This window comes from Amblyomma mixtum, chromosome 8 (genome assembly GCF_055824585.1).
Source record: "Amblyomma mixtum isolate Tamu chromosome 8, ASM5582458v1, whole genome shotgun sequence".
Classification (NCBI taxonomy): Eukaryota; Metazoa; Arthropoda; class Arachnida; order Ixodida; family Ixodidae; genus Amblyomma; species Amblyomma mixtum.
Genome location: NC_143019.1, coordinates 40,861,287 through 40,887,935, shown reverse-complemented (window position 1 = coordinate 40,887,935; position 26,649 = coordinate 40,861,287). Strand labels below are relative to the sequence as shown.

At 48.5% G+C, this 26,649-nt stretch overlaps 1 protein-coding gene across 1 annotated transcript in view; it reads right to left on the bottom strand.

Annotated features, from left to right (window-relative positions):
* Window positions 1–2,996: 2,996 nt before the first annotated feature.
* Window positions 2,997–26,649, bottom strand: part of stnB (stoned B) — a 38,857-nt gene continuing 15,204 nt past the window's right edge. Inside the window, 9 exon segments of the mRNA XM_089557161.1 lie at window positions 2,997–3,655; window positions 3,657–3,979; window positions 5,761–5,896; window positions 8,704–8,919; window positions 9,740–9,821; window positions 10,907–11,075; window positions 17,417–17,591; window positions 18,665–18,922; window positions 21,299–24,168. Coding sequence (XP_089413287.1) covers window positions 3,626–3,655; window positions 3,657–3,979; window positions 5,761–5,896; window positions 8,704–8,919; window positions 9,740–9,821; window positions 10,907–11,075; window positions 17,417–17,591; window positions 18,665–18,922; window positions 21,299–24,154 — 4,245 coding nt within the window. The 5' untranslated portion in view covers window positions 24,155–24,168 and the 3' untranslated portion in view covers window positions 2,997–3,625.

The window sequence follows — 26,649 nt, the reverse complement described above, 5'->3', positions numbered from 1 at the left end:
ACAATTTTTTTTTTTTTCAAGTGTTTAGTAAAGAGCTTTTTCACGCAGTCAGTGATGCCAGCTACATTTGAAATCCCTGCTGGACAGTATGATAGGGACATTTAGTTCCTAGAGAAAAAGATGGATGTCGTGAAGTTTTATGGTGCACCAAGGAAGTGTTGTCGCTGCTGTAACATTTTATTGCAAAAGCAATACTAGTTGCACTTTCATCCCGTTGCGTAGCAAGGCCAGTAGCTACTATATTAGCATATTGGATTGGATTGGATTGTATAACCGATGCATCACCACAAGTCTAACCACAAGCACCACCACCAGCTACACTACCAGCTGAACCATGGCGTAGCTACGGATATTGCTTTCACAATTACCGGGCTTAACCAAGCTAAGCCGCAGCCATTTTTTTCTTGTCTCGAGCGGTGGAATGGTCTACTAAAGGAGATTGTGGCTGAATTTTCTTTGTGGAAACCGCTTTGACTGATAAAGAAAATAATGAATTGGGCACAAATGTCTTTTTGAAGAATAGAGCTGCAAATCTAGCGTGGAAGTGTGCGGCGTAAGTTAATTCCTGGGGTTTGGGCACCATTCTTCAAATTTTCCAATTTCGCTCAAAAGTAGAACATAATACATGTCTGAAAGAGTTGCAAGGAGTATATATCTCTCGCATGTGTAGTGCCTGCTACCGTCTAGTCTAACGCAACAGCTGTATGAACTGCTCCTGGGATTTGGCATCGAGTACGTCCACGATGGAGTCACTAGATAGAACCGGAGTGCCCCCTAGCTGTCGCATTGCAATACACTAGGCGAAGAGCTGTGCAGCAGTAGCGAGAAAACAGACTGTGGCGCCCTTAGCGGTCGCATCGCGAACCACCGAGCGAGGGAAGGCGGAGGGCTTCTCGCAAGTTACTTCGTCTTTCCTCCTTGCAACCTCCTCCTCGTTACTCCCAATGCGACCGAGCTCGTGTGTAGTTATCCGGGGACTAAAATGGCAGTTACCAGCCACACTACCCGTAGGGCTCGTACGAATTTCACTGGAAGCACGGGCCTGCAATGGACACAAGGCAGGCCTAGAGGAGTTCCCGAAGTAATTGAGGTTCAGCATCCTGCACATGACGCAAGGCATTCCTAAAGTTTTGTTATTCCGTTAAAAACAAATGTGCTCACTCCGGCTTCTCAAGGAATTGCTACCACTGCCAAATGGCAGGTGCGATTAAAGGTGGTTCAGTACCATACGTCTTATTAGATGCACAGAATGTGGCATAGGCAACAAAGTTCATCGCTCTGTACTGGTCGAGAAACCAGTCGAGAAACCCTCCCTATGAAGCATATTACAAAGCATGGCATTTTTGGAGCATCCAAAATGACTGCACTGTTCCGTGCGGACTATCTTGTAACCCTGATATAGGGTGCCACTCTTACCTACATTACAGCTGCCATTTGTGGTTCTAAGGCTACAGGTAAACAGGAGTGTTTGGCTCACAACTCTACCTCGCAGCCATGTTTTCCTAATGTTGTTCAGAACTGCAGCATTCACTAGAGCAGTTGCGATGTGCTGGCAGTCAGCTGTGCCACTGCTCTTTAGTTTTCTTGTAGGGCCCATCGAGCACACATGCCAGCAGATATGCTCAGCATGGCTTTGCTTGACAAAGCGTTTTTCACTGAAGCATGCTAAAAAAAGAGATTGCCTTTGCACCACACAGCCTGTTGCAATCTGCTTTTTCAATGCTGCTGCACAACAGGTGTCTAGAGAATAGCATAAGAAAACAACAAGGCATGTATAATCCTCTAGGAAGGTGGCCTGCCCAAAACTTGCTGCCAGGAAGAGTAGCTTTTGGACTAGACAAAATACGTTCGCACATAATTCGGCAACTACAAAAATTTCATCCTTGCATGTGCAAATTTCAGATTCCCTCATATAACAAAAGATGGTTCTTAGTGCTCTGCTCATTAGAAGAACACTGAGGTCAACTCTTTCCAATTACTGTTCTCAGTAAATATCGATTTTCTCATTCTTTCTGGCTATGTTGACTTTTGCCCGGCAGAAAAACATGCATTTATCGGCAAAAAAATTGCATTAAACAATCTTCCTGCCAGTTCATTGAAACTTGTAATGTTCTTGCCAAAATGGACAAGAGTTGCCAAAAGCGGCAAAAACTGTGTTGATGCATGCATTGTACTCGTGAAATCAGCTGGTTAACGACGACAGCTATATTTTGTTTTCTGGTGTTTTAAAGCTTCTAAAAGCTGTTTCTGGCTAGAGTGGTCCCTCTGCAATCAGAATGCGGAACCATATCAATATGGGCCAACTTGAATTTGTCTTCAGTGTCCCTGTGCTGTTCGGGCACCGTTTAATCCATAACAGCTGCCACACTTTTCTTGCTGAAGATTATCAGCTGGATGCACTGCACACTAATGCAAGCGCAACTAGTCATTCTTACAACCCCTCACGGAATCCCTCCTAATGAAGTGAAACAGGAAGTTATTAATGCAATGGCGTTAAAGGCCCGGCTACCCAGAAAATCCGGCGTCGGCGTTGTCTGAGTCGAGCGAAAGATCACGAGCATCACTCTGGCAGGTGGTCCCCAGAGAGCAACCTAGGAGGCAAGTGCGCCACCTAGGTCACGTGACCTTGTGGTGTCATCACAACCTGTCCACCGGATAGTGAGCAAACTGCCCACCCTGGCAGGTGGCAGCTAAATTAATGATTGCTTGCTCAGGAAAAGCAACCTGGGAATCTCTGAATGTAACCCAGGAATCTATGAATATAAAGTAGACATTGACCTTCTGTATATATGGGAATTAACCCATTACACAATCGCATCATACCCTTAAGGAAGGTATTTGTACTTTTGAGGGCTCATATCCCAACTCTGACAAATATTGCCAATAACAAACCTTGGCCAGTGGAAAAGTCCTATTAGAAAGCAAAAGAAAACAGACATATTTTCCAACTCATCACCGATTCAGTAGACAATGAATCCAAAATGAAATGCAGTAAGTGTGCTTAGTGTTTTCTCTTTATTTTCCTTCCGTAATGACTGGTGCCCATACAGACACACCTTGTGCACAGATCCTCCCGGCCATGGATACACAGTGGTGCAACGAATGACTTGGTCGCCCCATTGCCAGCTGCCACTGTAGAGACCGTTTATTTGCAGAGCACACACACCGCTACAACAGATGCCGAGACACTCCAAAGCTCCTGCACGTACAAGCGAGTGCTCCGAGACCACTTGCGCAGCCAACATGGTCAACGAGAACACAGGCAGAAGCCCCTTTTTTTATTGCCTGGCGGCAAAAGTAGCTCCGCCATGGCCCTTGGCGAGCTGGCAACGCATGAATGAACTATGGCAGCAGCCACGCGTCTTCTCGACCGCACAACCCTTTCCGCTGAGCGATCACAGAGTTGACACAGCCCGTGTACAGAGTCAACAAAAAACTTGAAAACAAGCGGTCGTAATACATGCACAAGAAAAAACGGGATCTTAAAACTCTCTTTCAACAGGAACACATTGTGCATAGCACAGAAGACTGAACACCTGACATACATGCTGTGACTAGATAGGGCACTGCGCCCCACACGAGGGCAGCCGAGGGGGCGCAACATGTGCGTGGCACTGCAGCACACTCAGTCCGAGTCGTCGCTGGTGGCGGCGGGTGGCGACAGCAGCGGCGGTCGTAGCTGGCTCGTAGGGGGGCGCTTGCTGGGCTACGGCAGCCAGGCTAGAGATTTCAGTCTCCGAGGGGGGCACTTCACCTGTCTGGAGCTCCATTTCCACTCGGTACTCGTGCTTGGATAGGTAGCGGACATACTTCTCTGGCGGATTCTCGTTGGAGACGGAGATCGACCGCACCGTGGTGTGTGACACACTGGTTGCTGGCATGGTGAACTCGACAGCAACGTGTTGTTCGAATGATGCGGGAATCTGGTCGAATGAGGTCAGGTCCAGTCGTAGCAGGAACAGCTGACTGGTGTAGGCACCTGCAGAAGGGATAAAGGGAAATCACGCAGTGCCCACTGCACCACGGGTGCCATGCACTCTGCACTGTGACGGATTTCAGGGTGGTCAGAATACCATCGCTTTCACTGAAAGCTGTTGTTCCAGTAGCAAAATTGTTATGTCAGCAAAAGCTTCAAGTCTATGGCGACACAAGTCACTGCGAGAAAAGAACATACACAAAGAGAAGGCCAAGTAAATATCGGATGATGGTACTACCAATGGTAACAAATGCCGGTTAACAGAATTGACTAAGTTTTGTCTCCTGTCTTTACTGCTGATTGCTTACAGCGAAAACGAACCATACTTCTAGTAACAGTGACACAAACTATTTCACATTAGTTTCCAAAGACCACAAAGCATACACAGAGACAGAAGATGGATACATGTAGCATGGTAAAGCACAGTGTTGAGAGAGTGGAATGCGACAGCATGTAGCAGCACTGCCAGGGTATTACCGTATTTACCCAATTCCAATGCGCACCTTTTTTCGGGGAAAATACGTCTCAAAATTGCATGCGCGTTGGATTCGAGTACAAACTGAAACTGCCCCATAGCTGCCCATAGTCATCGCCATTATACGATGTGGGAGCTCATTCGTGGAAATCACATTCACGTTAGAAGCGGGGCTTGTAGTTTTTTTTTTTTTCGTCACCAAAATCGGGCACGCGTTAGGATTGTAGGCTTGCAATTTTTTTTTTTTTTTTTTGCCGTAAATTGGGTGCGCGTTGGGATCGGGGGCGCGTTGGAATTGGGTATATACGGTACTCATTTACGCATCAGTACACAAGGACACTTCACAAATTCAAAGACCACAATGTAAGCACTAGGTCCACTTTTATTCAGTTCAAACCAACGATCCTTTGTAACGTGTTCTGCGCGTGTTCGCCTCGCAATCTGAAAGACCTGGGTTCGATTTCCCATATCTCACAAGACTTTTTTATTTGGAGGTTCACATTTACAACATTGACAACGCCAACAATGCCAACGCTGTCTTTTCTGTGACACGAGCTCCTTAATGTTGTTGCGTTAAAACGTAAAAAAAAAAAATATACAGACAAGAGAGATGAGAGGATCAGGGCCCAGCTAACCCTATCATGTCTTAGCTAACCCAAACAACCTGAGAGAAAAAATTCAATTATAAATTATTAACCAAGCTTAGGTAAGTTCACATGGCAATCTACCTTTACCAAAGTCTTATGCATGATTCCAAAAAATAGAACACAACTGAAATTTCGGTTTCTCTATTCCTTTAAAGCTGCTGTTGCTGCTGTCAGGCAGCAACTGATAGCAGCAAACAACCCATTTCCTGTAAGTTGGTGCAAAATTAAATCTCGCTTAGAAACCTTCAAGCAGAATTTGGCTTGATTTCTTCGAATAGGTGAAGATCTACCATTCTGCCAATGCGCATCCCCGCTGGGTTCCGTTCAACAAGGTTCCACAGTGCTGGTGAGGTTGCGGAACCAAACTGTGTGACTCACCAAAAGGAAAAAAACCACAGGCCAGAAACAGCCAATTCGCAGCAAAGCCATCGAGACTCAGCTCATGAACGTCCGAGAGATCGATTTGGAAACTCAAGGTCCCACGTTACATTCACCACACATGCTCTTTTCTGCTTTACCTCAAGGTCCCAAGTGATGTCCTTTGAAAACTCGATAGCTCATGCTTTTTTGGGGTCACTCTGTAAACAAGTGGCAACCACTTCCCACAGCAAAGCTTCCAAATGCTTCAAATGACCTCACTTGCTTTGAGCTATGAGCCTTACCTTGGCCCTCCTTCGGCAGCCGAGGTATGCGCCACACGACAGCCTTGAAAGCGTGCTCGTACTTGGCCTGCCCCGTTGACACCTCTATGAGACTGGTCTCAAGCGGTTGGGCAGCGCCAATGATGCGCTCCAGACCCTGGATGGGAAGACAGGGAAGTGCAGACTGTATAGATTGGCAAATATGCATTTGCTTAGCGCACAGCGATTGCATTTGCTGATGTAACACCAAAAGTGAACCTGCTTCAAGTAACTGATAGAAAACTGGTTTTGAGGAAAGGAAAACGGCCCAGAAACTGTCCCAGGTATCTCAGTAGACACCCGATAAAGAAGGGAGGGAAGGGATAAAGGAGGAAGTGAAAGACGAAAGAGGTGCCAAGTGAAAGAGGTGCAGTAGTGGAGGGCTCCGGAATTATTTCGACCACCTGGGGATCTTTAATACCTGTGCTACACGGCAACGTTCGAATGACATTCGAGAATTGGAATGACATTCGGACTCGACGGACTCCCACGGTGCTACACGACACTTTCCAAACGCATTCGAAAGCCTCAGCTCGTTTTCAGTGTACAGCGACGGCGACGGCGGCGGTCACACTAGTGCGACAACGACACTATATATCACGCTCAACAGCAGCATGTCATTATAGTGAAATGGGACAGATTTTTCAGGCCAACGACACCGACGAATCCGATCGGCGGACGGTCAGCCTTGTCGGCGGCTGAGCGAAAGTACGATGATGAGGCGGCCGTGTGAATATGTTCGCGCTTCTAAATGAGCGATACGAACGGCTACATTTCACATGTGCACACCTGAACGCTCACCTGCGATAAGCGCTTGAAAAATTAATTTCAGTCGACGACGGCTCCCTTCCCTTCCGCGACGACTAGGCCTAGCGAGTCCGCCGGGTTGGATCTGTGATTGCGGTGGTTGTGAAGAGCGAATCACAAGCTTTGGCGAATGCAAATGGTCACCGAGTGTAGTTTTGGCAACAGCGACCTGAAATCAACTATTGCTTACATCGCAGGGCACGTATACGATGAACGGCAAACGCCAATGTGACCAAGAATGCCGATGTGACCAAGAATGCCGAGTCGGGCTTTACGGCCAGCAGCAGTCGTCGCCGTCGCTAGTTTGTGGATAACAAGTTAGGCCGTTCCAGTTAAAGCGAATGGTCGCCAAACATACTTCTGCATGAAGTAGTTTGAAATAAAGTACTGGTCACGTCGGAGGAAGCCGGGACAAGAAGCAAGAAGCGTCGGTACTGCTCGATGTCAACAACCCGGCTGTCGTGTTTCTCAAGCGTGTGATCGCATCATCGCTTTCCACACATTGTCGCACTGCGTAAACAAGCACGGGTACAACTGGTAAAAAAGAAAACAGGTTGTTTAATAGAACTAAAACACAGATTATGTTTTATGTCTTGAAAAGAGCTCTGTTCGTACGCAGCAATGTAAACAACAGTATGAGTACAGTCGTCCTCATCGGCGCACTCCTGTGGAAATTTCATGCTGACACGGTTAATGTTCGTTGGTGTAATATTATCTTCAAGCATTCCCTCAGACAGAGCACGAGCTATTTCCTAAACAAACAGCAGAAAAAAGCTAGCAGCGGGTATCGAAATGAACAGCCACAGAGCCGAAAGCAGTCGCTCGGCTGTGGGCGGGGCGAAGCGACGGCAGCGGCGACGGCTATTGGTCGGTTCGGGCTCGAAGGCATTCCAAAATCTGGAATGTCTCCGCGTAGCTCCGTCGACTCGAATGCCATCTGAACCGAATGCCGTTGAAAAACTTTGTGTAGCAGCGCTGGTTTGGCATTCGAGTCGGATGACATTCGGTTGGAAGGCATTCGAAACGCCCGTGTAGCAGGGGTATAACACACACTAACATCACACAGCACACTGGTGCCTTTTTGCATTTCGCCTCCAGAAACACTGTCGCCTCGGTCGGGTTCGAACCCGGGTACACCAGTTCAGCAGCCGGGTGCCCTAACCACTGAGCCACCGCAGCAATGTTCTATCATTAGACATTACTGTGTGAGCAAACCAGGCTACAAATTTAGTTTTCTAAACCTGTTATTCATTAATTCTTTGCTAGATGAATATGCGTGGCACAGTAATATGTAAAGAAAGACATGGCTCTCATGAAACTGACTCAACAAAACTGTACAGCCACAAGGATATCAAAAGTGTAGACAGGAACCAGCTCTTTACAGCCCTCGGACAGCCGGTGATGCCTTGTAACAATCTCTCCCTGTTGGTCTCACCAACACGAGCACAGTGAGGGCAGTGAAAGTGTTAGTCTAGGCCAAAGTTGCATGTGCAACTGAGTTATGTCAAGAGTGAATGGACACGCGCTACTTCCTCAGAACCTGTCAACCAAAAGCAGACACAAGCGAATATCAGAAATTTCAATACAAACTGAGTGTCTCTTTTATTTGGTCCATATTTGTTTCGAAAAATTTGCACTCGAAAACTTCCTAATATTCTGCAGCACTCTTAACACCATGCTGACTTTCATAAACCCGACCAAGGCAAAAGAACAGTATTCGGGTAGATTTTTAGAAGATGGTCATTAAAGCGTGAGGAAAACAGTAACAAGGATCCTCTTCACTTTCCTCTATACTGTGTATCACATGGACCAGTCACACTTGGATAGTGCTAGGCTTGGACCTCATGCCAAAAACTACAAGTGGGCTTTCTCACATACCACACTTGATGAAAACAAAATGGCCGACTGCCCACTTCGAACAAGTGCAATGAGAAAGCATGTGATTTTAAAAAGTTTGATCCTTCCATAATGCGTTACATAACACCCACACCTAATGGCACTCATAATGGCGATGATGATGATGATGACACCTTAGCGCTCACAGCGTTCTACTTTTCCTCCTGCTTCATGATCAGCTGGAGCTCGCACTTATCTAGAGGAACTGCACGCAAGCCGCACCTTAATCTTCCCTGGTCGTCGGGCCGCTGACTTGAGGGCCCCGTACCGGAAGTGTTTCTCCACCCGAAACAGGTACACCCAGCACTCGGGAATGGGGAAGCGAATCTGCACATCCTCACAGGGCACCTGGCCGTGCTTGCGGCTGTGGTACCCGGGCACCAGGACGTCCGCACGGAGCTCCACATGCCTCGGTGACACCCGCATCACGACCTTCAGCTGAGGGGGACAAACGAGCAACGTGGCACTCCCTCACATAAGGCTGGTAGTACTTGTAACCAGAAGCTCTCCATCAACAACACTGCCCAAAATTAAGTACAACACAAGTCAAATTTTCAGCAGACACAAAGGATTTTACTGCATGTTAGACATACTACAACCACACTATGAAAGCGATAAGTACAGAAACCTGTTGCCAGTACTGTGTAGCAAGAATACTGAGGAGCAATTTCAGATCACCTGCTGGTTTTTATGGTCCATTAGGAAGCAATGAAATGCCATGCTACGTTTTACCAAACTTGACTGCCACTGGCAAGCCTGTGAAACAAAGATTCAATTCAATTTCAATTCAATTTATTTTCCAGAAAGATTCTGGCGGATTTATAGGCAAAAAGCTGTTTGTGACAGCTTGACAAAGGCCTACAAAACCACCAACGAGGCAGTAGGTGATGACCTGATGATGATGATGATGTTCACTTCTACCGGTTCGGCTACGAGTGAACCTCTGATTTTCATGTTGCTGGATACTTTTTTTCACTGAGCACCTTTCACAAGAAATGAAAAATGCTGCTATGACGATACTCCAGCATACAGAGTTCAAGACCCTGCTCAGCATGCGACAAATGGGCTCACATACCACAACTGCAGAGCAGACTGAGCCCTTTTCGTTGCAAGAAACACACATAGCATGTGACAATAGCAGAGTTGGTAGGTTCCTAAGCAAAAAGCTCAGTACAGGGCGTGGTCACTCCTGAGCAGTAAAATATCCGCATCGATCACAAACTGCCTCAAACCTGTCATGTCAGCATAGCAAGCTTACCTGCAATGGCAGTTCCCGTGCTTTCGGCGGTCGGATCCGAAATCGCATCAACTCGAAGAGGCAGGCATCAGGAGGGTGCAACCTGGTTTGTGGCAAAGTTTTACAAAGCATTATTATCATACGAGACCACAACCAAACCCCCTCTTCAGCATAAATTCCCAGTCAAGTATATTCTAAGCCCATGCCGCAAGTGCAACCACAATACAGGCAATTCAAACTTTTTGAAGGTATCTCTTCTGCCTGACTGATCTCATCAGTAATCAGTTATCCTAGTATTGCCACGACATACCATTGTTGGGCACCATGTGCTCCACAAGAGCACCACACAAAGAAAAGTGAGCTCTACCCCCGTTATAGTGTCCCAAATGCCACAGAAATTTTAGCAAGTTGTCAGGCTTCCGAGGATTTGACAGATTTCATTGTTTCAAGAGAAATGCGTGTAACGATATAATTCCAAACATGCACTTCAACAGCTACACCTTCCCAAGTTCAACCTTTCCACACTTCTAGTGTAGCTTCACAACATTACTACACAGATCTAATAACCGGCTGAGATTGTTATCTTCAACCACAAAATAAGACTTAAAATATGAAAATGCAAAAAACAAGCAGGCCGGCCAGTGAAAACAACCGAACTGCATCTTGTAAAAAGCCACCTTAACTTATTCAGCATACTAACTATAAGTGTTCTTTTAACTTGCACTTAGTTCAAATCAGTTTGCAGACTTGCTATGGGTACACTAGCTTTTTCCCAGCCCGGCTCATCTTGAGATATAAAATAATAAAAACAAAATCTCAAATACATACATTTTTCATACTCATTAATTCAGAACATACATTTCTTAATGGGTTCCCCTTATTATAGGCTTTTTGGTTAGCCAAGCACCTAAATACATGGGTGCTTCAAAGCCAAGGCTCTACCCCCTATCCACACATTTTTAGGACCACACAATAGTACTGTATTGCTTACAGCAGACTATTTCATTCAACAGAACTGAATTTGGCGCATGTTTTTTTGTTTGTTTGTCTTTTTCATGCATGTAGGGCAGGAAAGGATGGAAACCATAACACACAGTGTTCCTCAGCATGTTTCAAAGGCTGCTGGGGTTTCCCCAAGGCTAAAACCACTAGAGCCCCTGCCCTAAAGGGAACAGCAAGACAGCTCACTTTATGACGCGGTTGTTCTCGAACTCTTCCTGTAGGACGCATGAGTGGAACTCGCAGTTCTCCAGGCGGATCCACTCCTCGGTGACGACCGGCATGATGTCGTAGCGGCCGACCACCTCTTTGCCCTGGCGCGTCAGATCGTTGATGCCAACCTCAATGTCCGGCATCCCTGGGCACACAGGCAGCATTCCATCATCATCATCATCATCATTGCAAAGCGGAACCACGAGCACCTTGTCTTTAACCCTTTGAGGGTCGAATTATTTTGAAGAAAACTTTCCCAGGTGGTCAAATTACTTTATTGCAGATCTTGAATCTACAAAATGTATATAATTGAGAATAAATAGTAAAAAAAAGTTAGGAACAGTACTTTGGTAACAGCATCACTCACAACTGGAAAATGTTCAATAGAATAGAATAGCAACAGTGATAAGCAAGCTAAGAGCAGCACCAATAAAGATAGAAATCAACTTTCGCCGCCTCTGCAAAACAGTGCCCACAAAGAGAAAACACATTTCGCGCGACTCCGTTGCGATCCCGCGGCGGAATCGAAACCGCGTAGGCGCGTTGCCACAGAGAGCGAGAATACCTCACGAGCAACGGTGATAAGCAAGCTAAGAGCAGCGCCAATAAAGATAGAAATCAACTTCGGCAGCCCCTGCAAGATATTGCTGACAAAAAGAAAACTAAAATTTCGCGCGACTCCGTTGCGATCACGCGGCGAAACCAAAACTACAAAAGGGGTGTTGCCGCAGTCTGTGCCGCCGCGCTAAAGCTAGACATAAGTTCTGCTTATCTCCGTAAGAAGGCAGCACAAAATTCAAACACTTCTTGTAAGTCCTAAGAGGTGGCAGCACCCCCCAGTGAGCACGCATTGTTCTTTTGGCGCAAAATTTCAAACGGAAGATCGAAACCGTACCCGTACGGCAAAGACCTTGCGGGACAGAAAACCGCCGCCGTACATATACGGCAAAAACCTTCAAAGGGTTAAAAAACCGCGGAGAGCCAGAACAAAACAAACAGATTACGTGGCTAACCATGCAATTAGACTACTTGAAATTCCACAGTTCAATCTGGTTTATCTGAAAAGGATGAAATACTTCAATGCTAAATTCAAATCCCATGACAACTCCTCAAGACTACTGTAGGCACTTTTCTATCTCGGAAAATATACGACGTTTCAAGAATACCGCCATGCTCCTTTGGCATAAACATACTGTTCTGCTTCATTTACAACATAGTAAAGTAAAACATCGTTGATATGTCAAAAAAAAGTGCTGGCAAAAATGCATTACTGGGATAAACTTATGATCCAAAACTACCCAAGCTGCCTAATTTTGAGAAACGTAACTGCCGAGTGTGGTACAAAGGCATTTATTGACATTTTCAGTTCATAAACGTCTTGATTAGCGTTCCTTGGCACAAGATAGGAACAACCACTATTTAAGCGCTCACAGAATTCAGTCAGCACTTGCATCATTCCTGGCAGGGACGAAACTTTGCAACACATCCGGTCCATCAGACAAGAATGACAGATTTAGGGGGCGGGGGGGTCTCTTCAATTACAGATGCATTGCCCCCTTGCTCCAGCGCATTGCAGGAAAGTCGCCGTGTTCTTGCTTTGTGTTCTCCAGACCCCGCCCACTCATATGCAAGCACATTGTTGTGATGATAAGAAGTTTCACCCCCCTGCCCTAAAACAAGTGGAAGAAGTCACTGCGTTTCTCCTCTTCACGTCGCAGCATCCCTGCAACAGCAGTTTGTTTGTTTATGCTTTGCCCCTTTGCATCGAGGCACTGCAGAAAAGCCACCATGGTGGGCGACTGCCACTGCGCTCCAGCTCATGTCCCCCAGGTTCGGCTCACTAGTATGCTTGCACCTGTGCAGTTAGCTGCTGAACGTTCTATATAACCAGAATTTTCAAAATTTTGAATGGAGTAGGCGGGAAAATATTGTTCAGAAGAAAAATAGTGTAACTCTAAGGGACGTTTTTCCTGTCCGCAATTTTGAACACTGTAAGGTATCGGTAGCGTTCGCGGGGGTCATCGGAACGCGGCTGGGGGCACTCAAAGCGGAGCGTCTCCGTTCTTGGAACGCGGCCGCTCGCGAACGCGCCGGGAAGTACGGGTGTCCACCCGACACGCGCTACCGAGCACGAATGTATATTTGTGTTTATTTTCATTTGACGCGACCGTGCGTTTGTTTTTCTGGAAGTAGGGTGTCCCCCGCCCCGCGGTATCGATTCGCGCACGTGCTGGCACGAACGTCTATTTGTGTTTGTTTTTATTTTGTGGTGGAGAGGGTGGTTTTACCTTGTTGAAGCCGGAGGGCTGGCCATGCCCTTGAGAGCCAATCATGTTGAGAGCACAACATGATTGGAAGTTACCGAATGTGGGCTGGGCCTTTAAGGCTTTAAAACCGGGCCCCGGAGCTGGAAGCGGGGTTCTGGGCTAAGGTGAGATGCAACGCATCTTCGGCAACGCCAAGTAGGGGCTTCCCCTAGTATTAGCCAGTTCCACCCTTTTCTTGTTTTGTCCGTCTCAGGCGGGGCACCGCTGGTGCAATAAGGAAGACGAAAGAACCTGATCTTTACTGGCGCAGTCGGCAGGATCCTGCGGCCATCGGAAGACGGCGCAGGAAGAAGACAAGGCAGGGAGAAAGGTGACGACAAGGCGACAGGTCAGCGTTCGTGAACGGACCTGCGGAGACACGGCGGCAAGGACGCAAGGACCACGGCAGTAGTCCAGAGACGCGGGACTGCGTCCGGTCAAGGAAGCAGCGCGTCGGGAACTCGACGATCACCGGCGGCGGACCAGCGGCGTGCGACAGCTCATCGCAGCGTCCGGGGAAAGTGGCGGTGGACCCCGACGCCAAGGAGCTGGCAATGCGGATCGACGCATCGAAACCGTGAGTTTCCTTGGTCGCATTGTTCACGTCCCTGTGTTCGAGCCGATAGGACATCTGAGGGGTACGGAAGGCGGTATGGAGAGCTATCCAAGCCTGCCCTCACTCGATGTGAGGTACCGAGTGGAATTAGCGAAGGCGCGCTTAGCGTACTTTCAGGCTGAACTTGCGAAAGTGAATGGAGAAAAGGCGCCGCTGTGCGAGGAGAAACCTCAGGATGTTAAGTGCGTCTTGGAGGAATTAGAAGCAAAGCGCCAGCAGCTAGCGCTGGAGCTCGCTGAGCTCAAGGAGTCTAGGAAAGCTAGTGGACTAGCGAGGGACAACTACTCCGAGTCCCGAGAGGTGAGGCCGCCTGTGCTGGAAGACAAAGACGTATGCTGCTCAAGCACAGGTGGAGGAAAGAGCAGTCAGGTCGCTGTAGGTAATGAGCCGATATGCGCGGACGCCTCTTTGTTGGAAAATGCCGCAGAGAGCGAAAACGAGATTTCTGAAGGAATCACAGCTTCGCCACTGCGGGCGGCTAGCAAAGAAAGAGAGCAGCCCAATTCTGATGGTCTAGGGCCAGTCGCGACCAAATTGTCTGAAACCAAGCAGGAGAGTGATGTAATTCCTGCAGGCTCGGTGACGGAGGCTGTGACCTCCGACACGTCAAAAGAGCGAACGAAAAATAGCCAGGAAGAAGTAAAAAGAGAGCCAGCTTTCCGCGAAACTGGAATCTCTGGTGGAAAAAGTATAGGGATGGAACGCAGCGCCGTCCAGTTGTCGAACGCACCCGATGTGCGTCCGATCAGGTCATCTGATGACAGGGAAATGTGTGGCGGCTTGCCACAAGACAAATTCAGGCCGAATGACTGTGAGGGGGCTCATGCAGCCCCAGAGTTAAACAATGCTACGAAGCCGGCAAGCGCCGATCAAGCGCGGAGCGGCAATTTCAAGGTTTGCCCGTTCAGTAAAGGTACAAATGGCTCCAAGCGAGGCAGAGTAACAGGAGGCAGGTGCGTGGCTTTCACGGTGGAAGTCGGCGCTGGGAACAGTACGTCCCGTGCTGCAGAACGCCAAATCACGTGTGGCAAAAGTGGCCGCACTGATATGATTAGGCTGGACAGGGACTATGTTCCTCACGCAGTACGCGTTTCGAACCGGCGCGCCGGAGAAAGCTTGCCCTCAAGTGTGTCGCGCGCTGAGGTATTTGGACCTATCGAGGATAATGAAGTGTTTGATCCTGGAGGGCAGCAATTTTTGAATTTTTGCCCCGCTGTAGCACCAGCCTAATGAGCCGAGTGGCAGTTAGGCGTTAATTGTGTTGAGACGCGTAGTGGCTCGAACGCACACAAGGACGCTCGGTGCGACTAAGGAGGCTCACGTGGCCACTTACGGACGTCGTGCGAGTGCTACTGAACGCTCTAGTTGCGAGTGTCGGTGTGTGTGTCGAGCAGGACGCGGGTGTGCATGCTGGTGAACTGGGTGCAACGCACCAACTTGGACGCTGTGTTACGGCGCACGGCAGGCATGCCACTGTGTGTATTTAAGTGTGCATTTTGCGTAATGTTGTGTTGGTGCCCGTGTGCATTTTTTTGTTTTCGGTTTTGTTCGTGGTGTAGCTGCGGCATGTCACCCACAGGGTGGTTTTGTGACCCGTACCGATCCCTTTGTTATAATTCTAAAAGTGGCATTTGAGCCCTTTGTAGAATCTTGGGAAGGGCGTGTAAGGTATCGGTAGCGTTCGCGGGGGTCATCGGAACGCGGCTGGGGGCACTCAAAGCGGAGCGTCTCCGTTCTTGGAACGCGGCCGCTCGCGAACGCGCCGGGAAGTACGGGTGTCCACCCGACACGCGCTACCGAGCACGAATGTATATTTGTGTTTATTTTCATTTGACGCGACCGTGCGTTTGTTTTTCTGGAAGTAGGGTGTCCCCCGCCCCGTGGTATCGATTCGCGCACGTGCTGGCACGAACGTCTATTTGTGTTTGTTTTTATTTTGTGGTGGAGAGGGTGGTTTTACCTTGTTGAAGCCGGAGGGCTGGCCATGCCCTTGAGAGCCAATCATGTTGAGAGCACAACATGATTGGAAGTTACCGAATGTGGGCTGGGCCTTTAAGGCTTTAAAACCGGGCCCCGGAGCTGGAAGCGGGGTTCTGCGCTAAGGTGAGATGCAACGCATCTTCGGCAGCGCCGAGTAGGGGCCTCCCCTAGTATTAGCCAGATCCACCTTTTTGTTGTTTGGTTTGTCCTTTTTGCCGTTTAATTTGTCTCGAGTGCCTTAACTTGTATCTATTGTAAATACTGTACATAAAATTTGAAGTGTTCGCCTTACCCCTGCGTCTCAACTGAACACAAGACCGTCTCTGACGGGCACCCCTGGTGCGAAGAGCTTCAGTCTTCGAGTTGAAACCAACCCGTCTCAGGCGGGGCACCGCTGGTGCAATAAGGAAGACGAAAGAACCTGATCTTTACTAACACATTAACCAGGAAATCACATGAACCGGGAACCTATCAACATGAACCGGGAACCTATCAGAGAGGTTTTACTGTCCCTGCTCTGCAGAGTACTGTAAATGACAATTTTTGCAAAGATCTAAATTTTGCAGTTTTTCCAGAATGCCTTATTATTCAAAAAAGTAATAAAAATTTGCCAACAATTTATGCTGTCAGCAAAAATTAAATTGGCATTACCATACTCTGCACATCCTTTGATGTCAATCTAAATTCACTAAAATGAACATTTCATATTTAGAACCATTTTCACTAAATTCAATAAAATTTCGCATTATAAAAGCTTAACGTTTCTGTCATAAGTGCGACCAAAACAATGGCAAATATTACATGTTCAGCAGACAGTCTTTAATGGCATTCACACAATGCACACCCAAGCATAGCCTCTTTTGATCTCATCTTTAAAAGATGACGTTGCAAACTTAACACACATTGCACACTTAACGCACATTCAATGTACTCTTAACGTACAGACCTCCAGCATGTAGAATATGCATGGAATGCACACAGTCATGCTAAATTCACAAGTGCCATCATACTAATTGTCAATTCCACTACTGATCTCGTTCTTGGTTAGCAGCCATCCTACACCTGGCCATCACATGAAATTCTGGAACGGATTATTTCAAAGTTCAGCATTCAAAGAAATCATGAAAAATTTAGCTCATAAAAAAAAAAAGCAGGTCACTTCCACCATTATATCATAACCTTCATGCATTACGACACTGTCAGAAGTTCTGAGCATGTCAAGATATCTGCTAAATGTACTAGAATATACCACGACACAAATCACGACTCGATTCAGCAACCACTAACCATTACAGGCACTTCTGTCAAGGCCACTCAGTGGGGGAGCACATGACAATGGTAATTATGCAACAGTAATTACTAATTTCAGTACAGTAATAATTCAGTAATTATGCAGGCCTAAATTCACCAAATAAATGGTTTATTTCCAAAATCTTTGTGCTGCAAGTGCCAGCTCAGCATCAAACATGCTTACAGAGTTCTTCAGCGCAAAGGTTACGGTCATCTCATCTCATCTCAGCATCAGTGTAGCCACATGCCAAGCCACGAGCAACTTTTCATCCTGATTAGTTAACAAACACTTACCAGTGACAAATGCGATGAAGAAGACGCGCACACGGGCCTTCTGCTTCCACACGTGCCCCGTCTTGTCCTGCTCGACTATAAACTCATCCTGAACAGTGACCTGAATCTCTTCCGTCTTGTACGTGAGAGCTCGATCCCGATGGATCTGAAGATGGAAGAGGGCATCCTCCACAACCTGTGAGGAGAAGGTAAGACCATGCATGGCAGTCACAACCACTGTTGCTAGCCCACGCCTAGCCAGTGCCATAACAACATGTGTAACAGGATTTCAAAGACCTCACTGATTTCTTTTCACCGTCGCCTCAACTTCATCGCACCAGTGCCCAATTTCTTCGGTCAATCATTACAAATACTTGGGCGTCCATATCTCTTGTGATCTAACTTGGACTCTCCATGTCACCCACATAAACAGTGCAAACAGTGTCCTTGGGTATCATCGGCGCAACCTTGCTCTAGCACCAAGTTCTCTCAAATCGCTCGCCTACAAGACTTTCGTCATACCTAAAATTGAATATGCTAATTCTGTCTGGGATCCCCATCAGACTAACCTAATTAATACCATTGAGTCAGTTCAGAATCGTGCCGCCAGGTTCAGCTCATCTGACTGCTCCTATCATACCAGCATCTCAGGGCTGAAATCACGATTGCAGTTACCTACGCTAGTCACCCGTCGTAACACAGCACAGCACAAGTTCTTCCACAACATTTCAGAAGCCAACCGATTAATTCCACATGCGCATCGCATTTCCCGCCATAACCACCCGAACGCTGTTTACCCTGAACGTGCACATACCACAACATTCCAGCAATCGTTTTTCTTAAAAGACTGCCCGTGACTGGAATGACCTCTCTACTGAAGTGGCCACCATCATGAATCATCAATTGAAGACAGCTATCGAGGAAGCCTATTCGTCAATGTAATTTTTGTCCATTTTGTATTAATTGTAACGGGGGGGTTTATTACAAGGTACTGGGGCGACGGGAACGGCAACGGCAGCAGTCCGGGATCAGGTCGGTGAAGGACACACAAGCGTAGCGCTGGCCCAAGACTCTCGAGAGCACTGTCACCTCGTCTTCGTCTTTGCCAACCATCAGACGCATCTTCTTCTTTAGCCTTACATAATGTATAATATTTTTGCCGTGTTATCCCCAACCCTCATGTAATGTCCCGAAAGAGACCTTTGAGGAACAATAAATAATACATAAAAGCAGAACAAGCACGTAAACGGGCCACCTGAAAAAGACTACCTGGATGAAGCTCTTGAGGTCCTCCCAGTTCTGGGTGCCCAGCTTGAGCAGTTGCGAGACCTGGGGTGCGTGCTCCAGGGGCAGGCCCAGCTTGGCAAACTGGCCCATGCTCGTGATCTGGCCCTGCATCACCTTGTGGATCTGGCCCGGACGCACGCCCACCCGCTCCCGGTAGAACACGTACTGCAGCTTCACGGTGAAGATCTTGCCGTAGGCATCAAACTGCTGGGCACCCATCTCGGAGAGCGAGTAGCAGGCCTGCACCATCATACATATATCAAAGAAATGTCACACAAACGGTATGACATTATATGACAAAGTCTTGATGGCATTATTGCATCATACAGCTCTCTCACCAGGGGTGGATGGTAACACTTAGTTCGCAAAAAGGTGCCAATGTTACTTTTAATGCGTTAGCATTAGAACGCCTATTATCACAAAAAGTGTCCGGAGCTGGCGAAGCCGCAGTTAGCAGGAGGCAAAATGGAGAGGAAAAAACCCTTCACTTACAGAGATAGAGAGAGGGTGGGAGGAGAGTGGTGGCGAGAGGGACACCTCGAGTAGCCAATCAGAGTCAAGGAAATGGGAGAGGGGGTGGAAGCAGCTGCTCTGTCCGGCACGAACACTAATGCTTGAACTGACTGAATTGCTTCAGCTGACTGTGCCTATATAATAAACGCCTTAAGCTATTGGCCATTCTACACTGCCAATACAAAAATTTGTTTGCCCGATTGTGTGAATTCAGTACGTGTGCATAGCGTCTCATTCGCTTAAAGAGTCTGATGGTGACATTTTAAAGCAAAACAGTTTCACACTACATAAGATAGTTTCCCTATTCTATTATTTTTAGCCTACTTCTTTTTACACGCCTTGGATGCTGGCACATGACCACTTATGCAAGCATGTGCATACCTATTCCGACATGTATTACAGAGTGTATATTCATCTGCAACATATGCAGGCGCTCTCTTATTTATCGCACTGCAAAGCAACTAAGGGTTTTGCAGTAAACTACAAAGGATGCATTGTTCCTGTTTTTCACCAGTTTAAATATTTACGGTTTTACATTCAATTAACATCACACAGTTCGTACCCAAGTCTCGCAAACAGAACAAGCTCAATGTCATTTTTATATAGTGCTGCTTGCAACTAGACTATTTTTGTGTCCTAAAAGGCGGTTAATTTTCTTCTTTGCACTGCTGCTGTGAAATTCATTACTGCTTGCCATATTAAGGCTCGGCTTACAAGACACGCAGCCTTTCATGACCACAATAATGAAGGTGTGATGTTGCTGATGTTAGAACAGGCTGGCGCCTGTAGGCACTGGCTTTTTACTGAGCAAGCACAGCTCCCATTCATTGAACGCAGTTGAACAGAAGCAACGAAAACTGTTCTTCACGAATAGGTGCCATATTTCCTGCCAGTGCTTCCTTAGGCCTCTAGCATCCTCGCTAGCTACAGTAATAGGTGTGGCTGGTAGTTATCACGCACCCTCTAATTTGAATGGTTGGTGGAGGGCATCTGAACATAATGGTGGTCCTCCGAGTACATCGGCCTTCGATCCCTCAATATTTGAGGCTTGAAACCTACCCAGCTCATCACGACCACACTTTGCACAGACATTTAAAACAGGCAAAAAGTACAGTTCCGTACACTCAAAGCACTGAAGAGGGACAAAGCAAAAATGAATTGAACTTTCTTCCAATAATTTTGTGGTCATTGATTTGTTGAAGACGACGTAAACAGAACTGTCTCAAAGGCACCACTAAAGAAAATACATTAAAGAATCTAACACTACCACGCTATCTTTTGGCTATAGTAGCAGAGAAAGAGCCTGAAAACGAATTGTTGGGCTAGTTGGTATCTCATGCTTGCCATTACAGAGCGGCAAAAAAAGAACAAGGACGACAGAGGAACACCACAAAGCGCTGCACCATAAAAAACACTTTGTGGTGTTCCTCTGTCGTGCCTGTCCTTTTTTCGCGCTGAGGAATTGGAAGAAAGAGCCTATACAGTTCAAAAACGTGACCTGAACACATGCTTCTTTTGGCCTTATGAATATAAGTCGCAAACAGAAATCAATAACTTTTTTTTTATAAGCACTTTTACCACACACATTACATTACCACAGCAAAACTCCGTTGCACTCTGCTGGAGAAATGAATAAACATATAATGAAAATTTTGGTTAAGTGCTTTGGCCATTATACAAGGAAATGCATAAACAGAATACTAGACTCAAACAGACATTACTGCAGACAAAAGTTATTAGCTCTACGACTCAGAAAGCAGTGGCAGGCAAAAAAAAAAAAAAACGGAAAACAGCTCTCTGCATGGAATTATTTGCAAGTTACTTGGTACCAACAGTTCCGTTTTTCCATGAACATTTCTTCCGTGACCTTCCCAGTTTGCGATAAAACCGTGCTAAGCTAAATGTTTAAGATAATAAAATGAAAAACGTAAAATCTTCACTGAGTACCAGTAAAAGCAGGACGCAAAATATGTGACACAAATTTGAATGCAAAAACCCTGAAAGTAAGTTAAAGCTCGGAAAGTCACTTCTGCAACACCGAAGAACTACTTCACCCTCCTGCAGCACAATCCAGCCATACAAGCACATTCACCAATCCCTCACCTGGAGGGGCACCTCCTGGAAGGGGTCACTGTCCTCCCGGCTGTTGTGCAGATACAGGATGTTCTGCTCCGTCATGCGCACAAACACTTTCTTCCAGTACCGATTTCCAGTGATTTTCTTCTTGTTCGGATGCCGCAGCATCATCTCCCAGCCATCGCCCTCAAACTTCGGACGGAACTCTTCAAGCGGCTGAGATGTGTCCTCGTCGAAGAGAGGGGTCGAAGGGCTCTCCGCCGTTTCCCGCTGTATGGCCGCTGCATCCCCCAGTGCAGGCGTGGGCCCCACTTCGTCAACCACCGGTTCGTCCTGAATCGCCAGGCCCTTGTCGAACGGATTAAACCTCGACCGCACGGGTGATTTTGGTGGCGGCTGTAGCTTAGGTGGTGGCTCGAGACTCGCAACATCGGGCACAGCCTCCCGCATCTTAGGCCGAATGACTACAGACAGGTCTAGCGCTGCGTCGTCATCGTCAAATGAGTCCTGCGAAAGTTCCTTGGGAGGAGGCTTAGGGGATGCCTTAGCAGGCGGTGGAGCTTTCGGTGCGAACGGGTCGAAGATGTCCATGCTGCCAAAGCCCGTGTCGCCGTCCTCCTGCGCCAGCTGGTCCAGCGGCTCGAATGCCGGTGCCAGGGAGGTATCTTCGAATTTTTCAATGGCTTGCTCGAACTTGGCTGCAAATGCTTCGAAAGCGGCTGTGTCCGTGAAAGGGACAGCATTCTTTGCAGGCTCCAGCTGGATGTTACTTGTGTCGAAAGGGTCGCTGCCAGCTGCTGAAACTGAAGCAGCAATGTTGCTCGAACTGAAAGGGTCATCACTCGGCTCTCCGGCTGCAGCAGCGGAACCAAGAGTGTCAAACAGGTCATTGCCGCTGGTCACCACTCCAGCCGAAGCACCACTTGTGTGGAAGGGGTCGTCAGTTGTAGTGGCGGGAGCACCAATGCTGCTTGTGCTGAAGGAGGTGTCGCCGACGGTTGAAGAAACAGGAGCAGTAGTGGTGCTGCTTGTGTGGAAGACGTCACTGGTGCTCACTGTAGTCGGGGCCGCAATGTCACTCATGTCAAACAGGTCGGGGCCCCGTGCAGCCAAATCACTTGCACTGGTGGTGCCAAAGGTGTCATCACCGGCCGCTCCAGCTGCGGCAGGTATACTGCTGGCACCAAAGGGGCCATCACTGGTCTTTGTTCCTGGTACAGGTGCAATGCTCGCACCAAAAGGGTCAGTATCAGCTGTTGCAGGTGCAGCAGACAGGCTGGTCCCACCAAAGAGGTTATCATCAGCCACTTGAGGTGGAGAAGTAGTCGTGCCTGAATGAAACGGATCATCTGAGGCTATCACAGCTGAAGTAGCACCTGAATCTTTTCCAAAGAAATCGCACTCTGTAGACGCAGGCGGCACTTCGTTCGTAGCAAAATCTGCAAAAAGCTCAGCTTTGTTGCCGTTGGTTGCAGTGGGTGCCTGCTGTTTCTCACTAGGCCCAAGGTCAAAAGGGCTCACGTCTTCTCGCTGTGGTGTGATGCTGGCCAGGGCAGCTGGAATTGGCTCTTGGCTGTCTCGGCTGAGGTCAGAAAATGGGTCGAACGAGCCACCATGCTCTGGCAGGCAACCTTCGACTTCTTCCGGAGATGTGTCCTCAAAAGCACCACCAGAGAAGCCGCACTTATCTGGTGAGAGGCCTCGGTCAAAGCTGGCCTTGCCAAAAGCGACCTGGAAGGCATCTGGTGGTGCTGCTGCTGCAGTTGCTCCGGCAGTTTCGGGCTCACTCGCAAAGGGACCAGACGTGGGATGCTGCTCCACTTCACTGTGACTACTGAAGTCCCCCTCCGGCTGTTGGTTTGCAGTGTCCTCTGACTCACACGGAAACGTGGCCGCAATGTCCTGCAAAAGGTCACTGCCTTCACCACTTTGTGCTGCCGTGCCCACAAGAGTTGCCTGAAAAAAGGCCAAGTCATCCTCGAGGTTGTCAAAAGGGTTTGTGCTCGACCTCCGAGAGCCCGAGAAAAAATTGGGAACATCAGGTGCAACATCACTGGTGTCATTGGTAGCAAAGAGGCTTTCACCAGTCGTTCCAGACGCATCGGTAAGAAATGGGTTGCTCATCTCTTGGCCGGCCTCACTGCCGTCAGCTTCAGCGGGTGGCGCCTCTTTGGGGGCAACGCAGCGATCCACGAATGAGGTGTCAAAGGGGTCGGGTTCAGTGCTGGTGAGAGTGTCGTCCACAAATGACGTGTCAAAGGGGTCACTGATGTCTACGTGAAGGGCTTCTTCCGAAGGCTGTGGTTCCTCGATGCCAAAGGCACTGAGGTCCAGGTGAGGTGCGTGCGTAGGCTGTGGTTCCTCAACACCGAAGCCAAACTCTTCTAGAAGCTTCTTGGCCTCAGTGTCGACAGCAGCTGGAGGAACTTCCGGCGGTGTGCTCGCTGGCTCACTGACAGGTGCACCAACCGGCTCACTCACTAGGTCCTTCACCAGATCTCCAACCGGTTCTTTGGCTGGCTCGGTGGGGCCTTCTGCGGCCTCGCTCTCCTCAAAGTTAACCCACGACCTGGCAGGGCTGGCAGGTTCTGGAGCCGCAGCAGTGGGCTCGAGGTAATAGTCGGGCCGAGTGAGCTCGCTAATAGCCGAGCTCTCTTTTATCTTGGTGAGGGTGGTTTGGGTCTTGTGCACAGTGTCCTGGACACGCTGCGTGAGCTGCTCAAAGAAGCGCCACTCCTCGCCCGTACGCTCCTTGGCGCCCTCTGGTGGCTGCTGTGGCTGCTGGCCCTCAGCTAGCTGCTTGGCATAGATGGCCGCTTCAACCTCGTCGTTCTCGAGGCCGCCTCGCTTGTGGCCCTTGATCTTCTTCTTGAGGAAATTCATCTCCTAATACTACCCTGCAAAGGGAAGAACAAACAGCTCCCACTTTTTCTCAGCTTCACAACGCACCTTCTAGCAGCGGTAAATCTAGCAGACATTTATGGAGCAGTTATTGGTAACGGCAGGAGCACATCACATTTTAAGTATGCATGGATAAGAATCCCAACTACACATTAGAAAGGCAGAAAGACATGTTCATATATGTTCTGCCTACAGCTTTGGCTAGAATATAGTCGAACATAAAACGAATAAAAAATATACTGCTACAGCACACATCTGCCACTGGCTCTAAAGCCAAATGTAGCACACGAATAATTTTTTAACCATGGCACCATTTTACACAAATTACTGTGAAAAGAGCACTAACGACTGCTACCAGGTTCCAGTGAAATTAAAAATAAAACTGAATAAAAAGTGCACACAGCCCCACAGCTGACCTCTATACACCTTGACGTCTGTAGCTCAAAAAACAGCATGAGGAAGAAATATGTATTACTATTTTTGCAAAGCTAAATTTGCCTAACATAATTTCTTTATTACATCATTTTGCCTCAAGGCATAAAAAGCAGTTCTTCCTCATTCTTAGGTTTTTCATTATGCAACATTTTCACAATAAAAAGTCATGCCAATGCAGCACTCTTCCCACTCTAAAAGATGCAGTACAAAGCCTCCAACATGAAAGGCAACATCTACCCTTGAAGGAAGTAAGCATCAATCGTAACAAATGAAAATATGCACCTAAACTTCTCTAGCAGGTGAGCAGCTTTAGTTCCACAAGTGTAATCTCCGCATCCACAAATCTTATCTGATCCCTGAGAGCAAAGGACCAGGTCAGAGGAACAGTCAATTTGACAGAAATCCCAGTTAAACAAACCTACATTGTCATTTACAGAGGTCACTAACCAGAGCGTTTTTACAATAAGTTTTTTTCTTAATGAGCCCCTTGAATTGACAAGCCGCTCCAAATTACTTCCAGGCGCCCTTTCTGAGCAAGACAGCTACTCCATGAAAGACTGCAGACCTCTCAAAAAAGACACCAACACTGAAAGCAAGAGGCACGCCTGGGTGACACAGGCATGTGATAGGAGGAAGCAATGTTGAGATTCTGTCAGTAATAAAGCTATTTCCTAGAAAAGACCAGCAGCCAAATGCACATCTAGTTAGTAAGGGGAACCGTGTCCTTCCTCGGTACCCTTGGACCCGACCGCAAATTTCAGCAAGCAGGAGGGACCACTACCAGGCCTAAACCATGCACCTGCCCACACCTCACAAGAAAGGCATCGGGAAAGATCTACCGCGAAGCCACGGCTCCACAGGGGTTTCGCAAACACCAAACCTGATGAGCCGAACACTGGACACCAGCGCGCGCGCGCACTCCGCAGCCGACGTCCGCACCGGCGCGCCGGCCGGGAGGTCGCGGTCACTGGGCTCCTGGGACAAGAGGGGTCGACGCAGCATGCCCGCGCGGGGCACACAACAAATTCCACCACCGCCGATAATTATCCGGGGGCCGCTTCGGGAAGAAAACGCACACGACGCGGGGCGACCCACGGCCCAAGCCGCGAGCTCGCCATTTTCCCGATCGATACCATCGCAGGCGCGCGCGGGGCCAGCAGAAACCGGTATACGTCGTCGTCGTCAAACGGAAGAGGGGCCCGGTGGCGGCCATGGGCCTCGGGGCTCTCACCCGTCCTGGTCCCTGCGGCGGGCCGTCGCACCGAGCAGGCATGCCGCAGCCGGCGGGTGGGCCCAGGGCTCTCGCAGGCGCGCAGTTCCGACACGAGAACGGCGGCCGGCTTCGCAGCTAGCGCGCGAGCCGCCGGGACGACGCCTTCGATCCGCGCACAGACCCGATGTTCTGCTGCTGCTTCTCGCTCCTCGGTGCTCGCGGTGCGCGATGCTGCCCTCCGCCGCCGCCGATTGGGTCCGGTGCGCCGTCGATGCGCCCCCGGTGCTCGAAACCCGAAACTCCGTGCTCGGAACCGCGGCTAGAACGCACGCGCGGCAGTAGTATTTGACGTACGCCTCGATCGCTCTTCGCGCTCACCGCGGGTTTTTCACTCGCTCCACGCCCACGCCTGTACGCGCCGCATGACCCGGGTGCCACTTGAAAGGCGGCCGGGTCGCAGTAGCAAAGTGTAGCGGCTTCACGCCATAAAAAAAAAAAAAAAGAAAGTGTGCGGTCGGCGAGTTTGCGACTTCGATTTGTATTTCGCGCGTGTTGGTGGTACTCATGAGTCGCCTTTGAAATGTCTGCCGCCCCTCGCGGATCGTTAGAAGTCTTCGGAAGTGCGAAGTAATGTCTGAAGCCGGGAAGTGAACTACACTACATGACTCGCCGACTGATCCGCTCACACGCAAGGCGGCCTGGAAACTTTTGAAGGATACTATCCGACGCAAAAGACGCCCACGCGATGAGACGGACAGGCCACGGGACTGTAGTGGTACGTTCACACTCGGCACCAACAGCGAGCGAAATCCGCCGCCACGGCACTTTC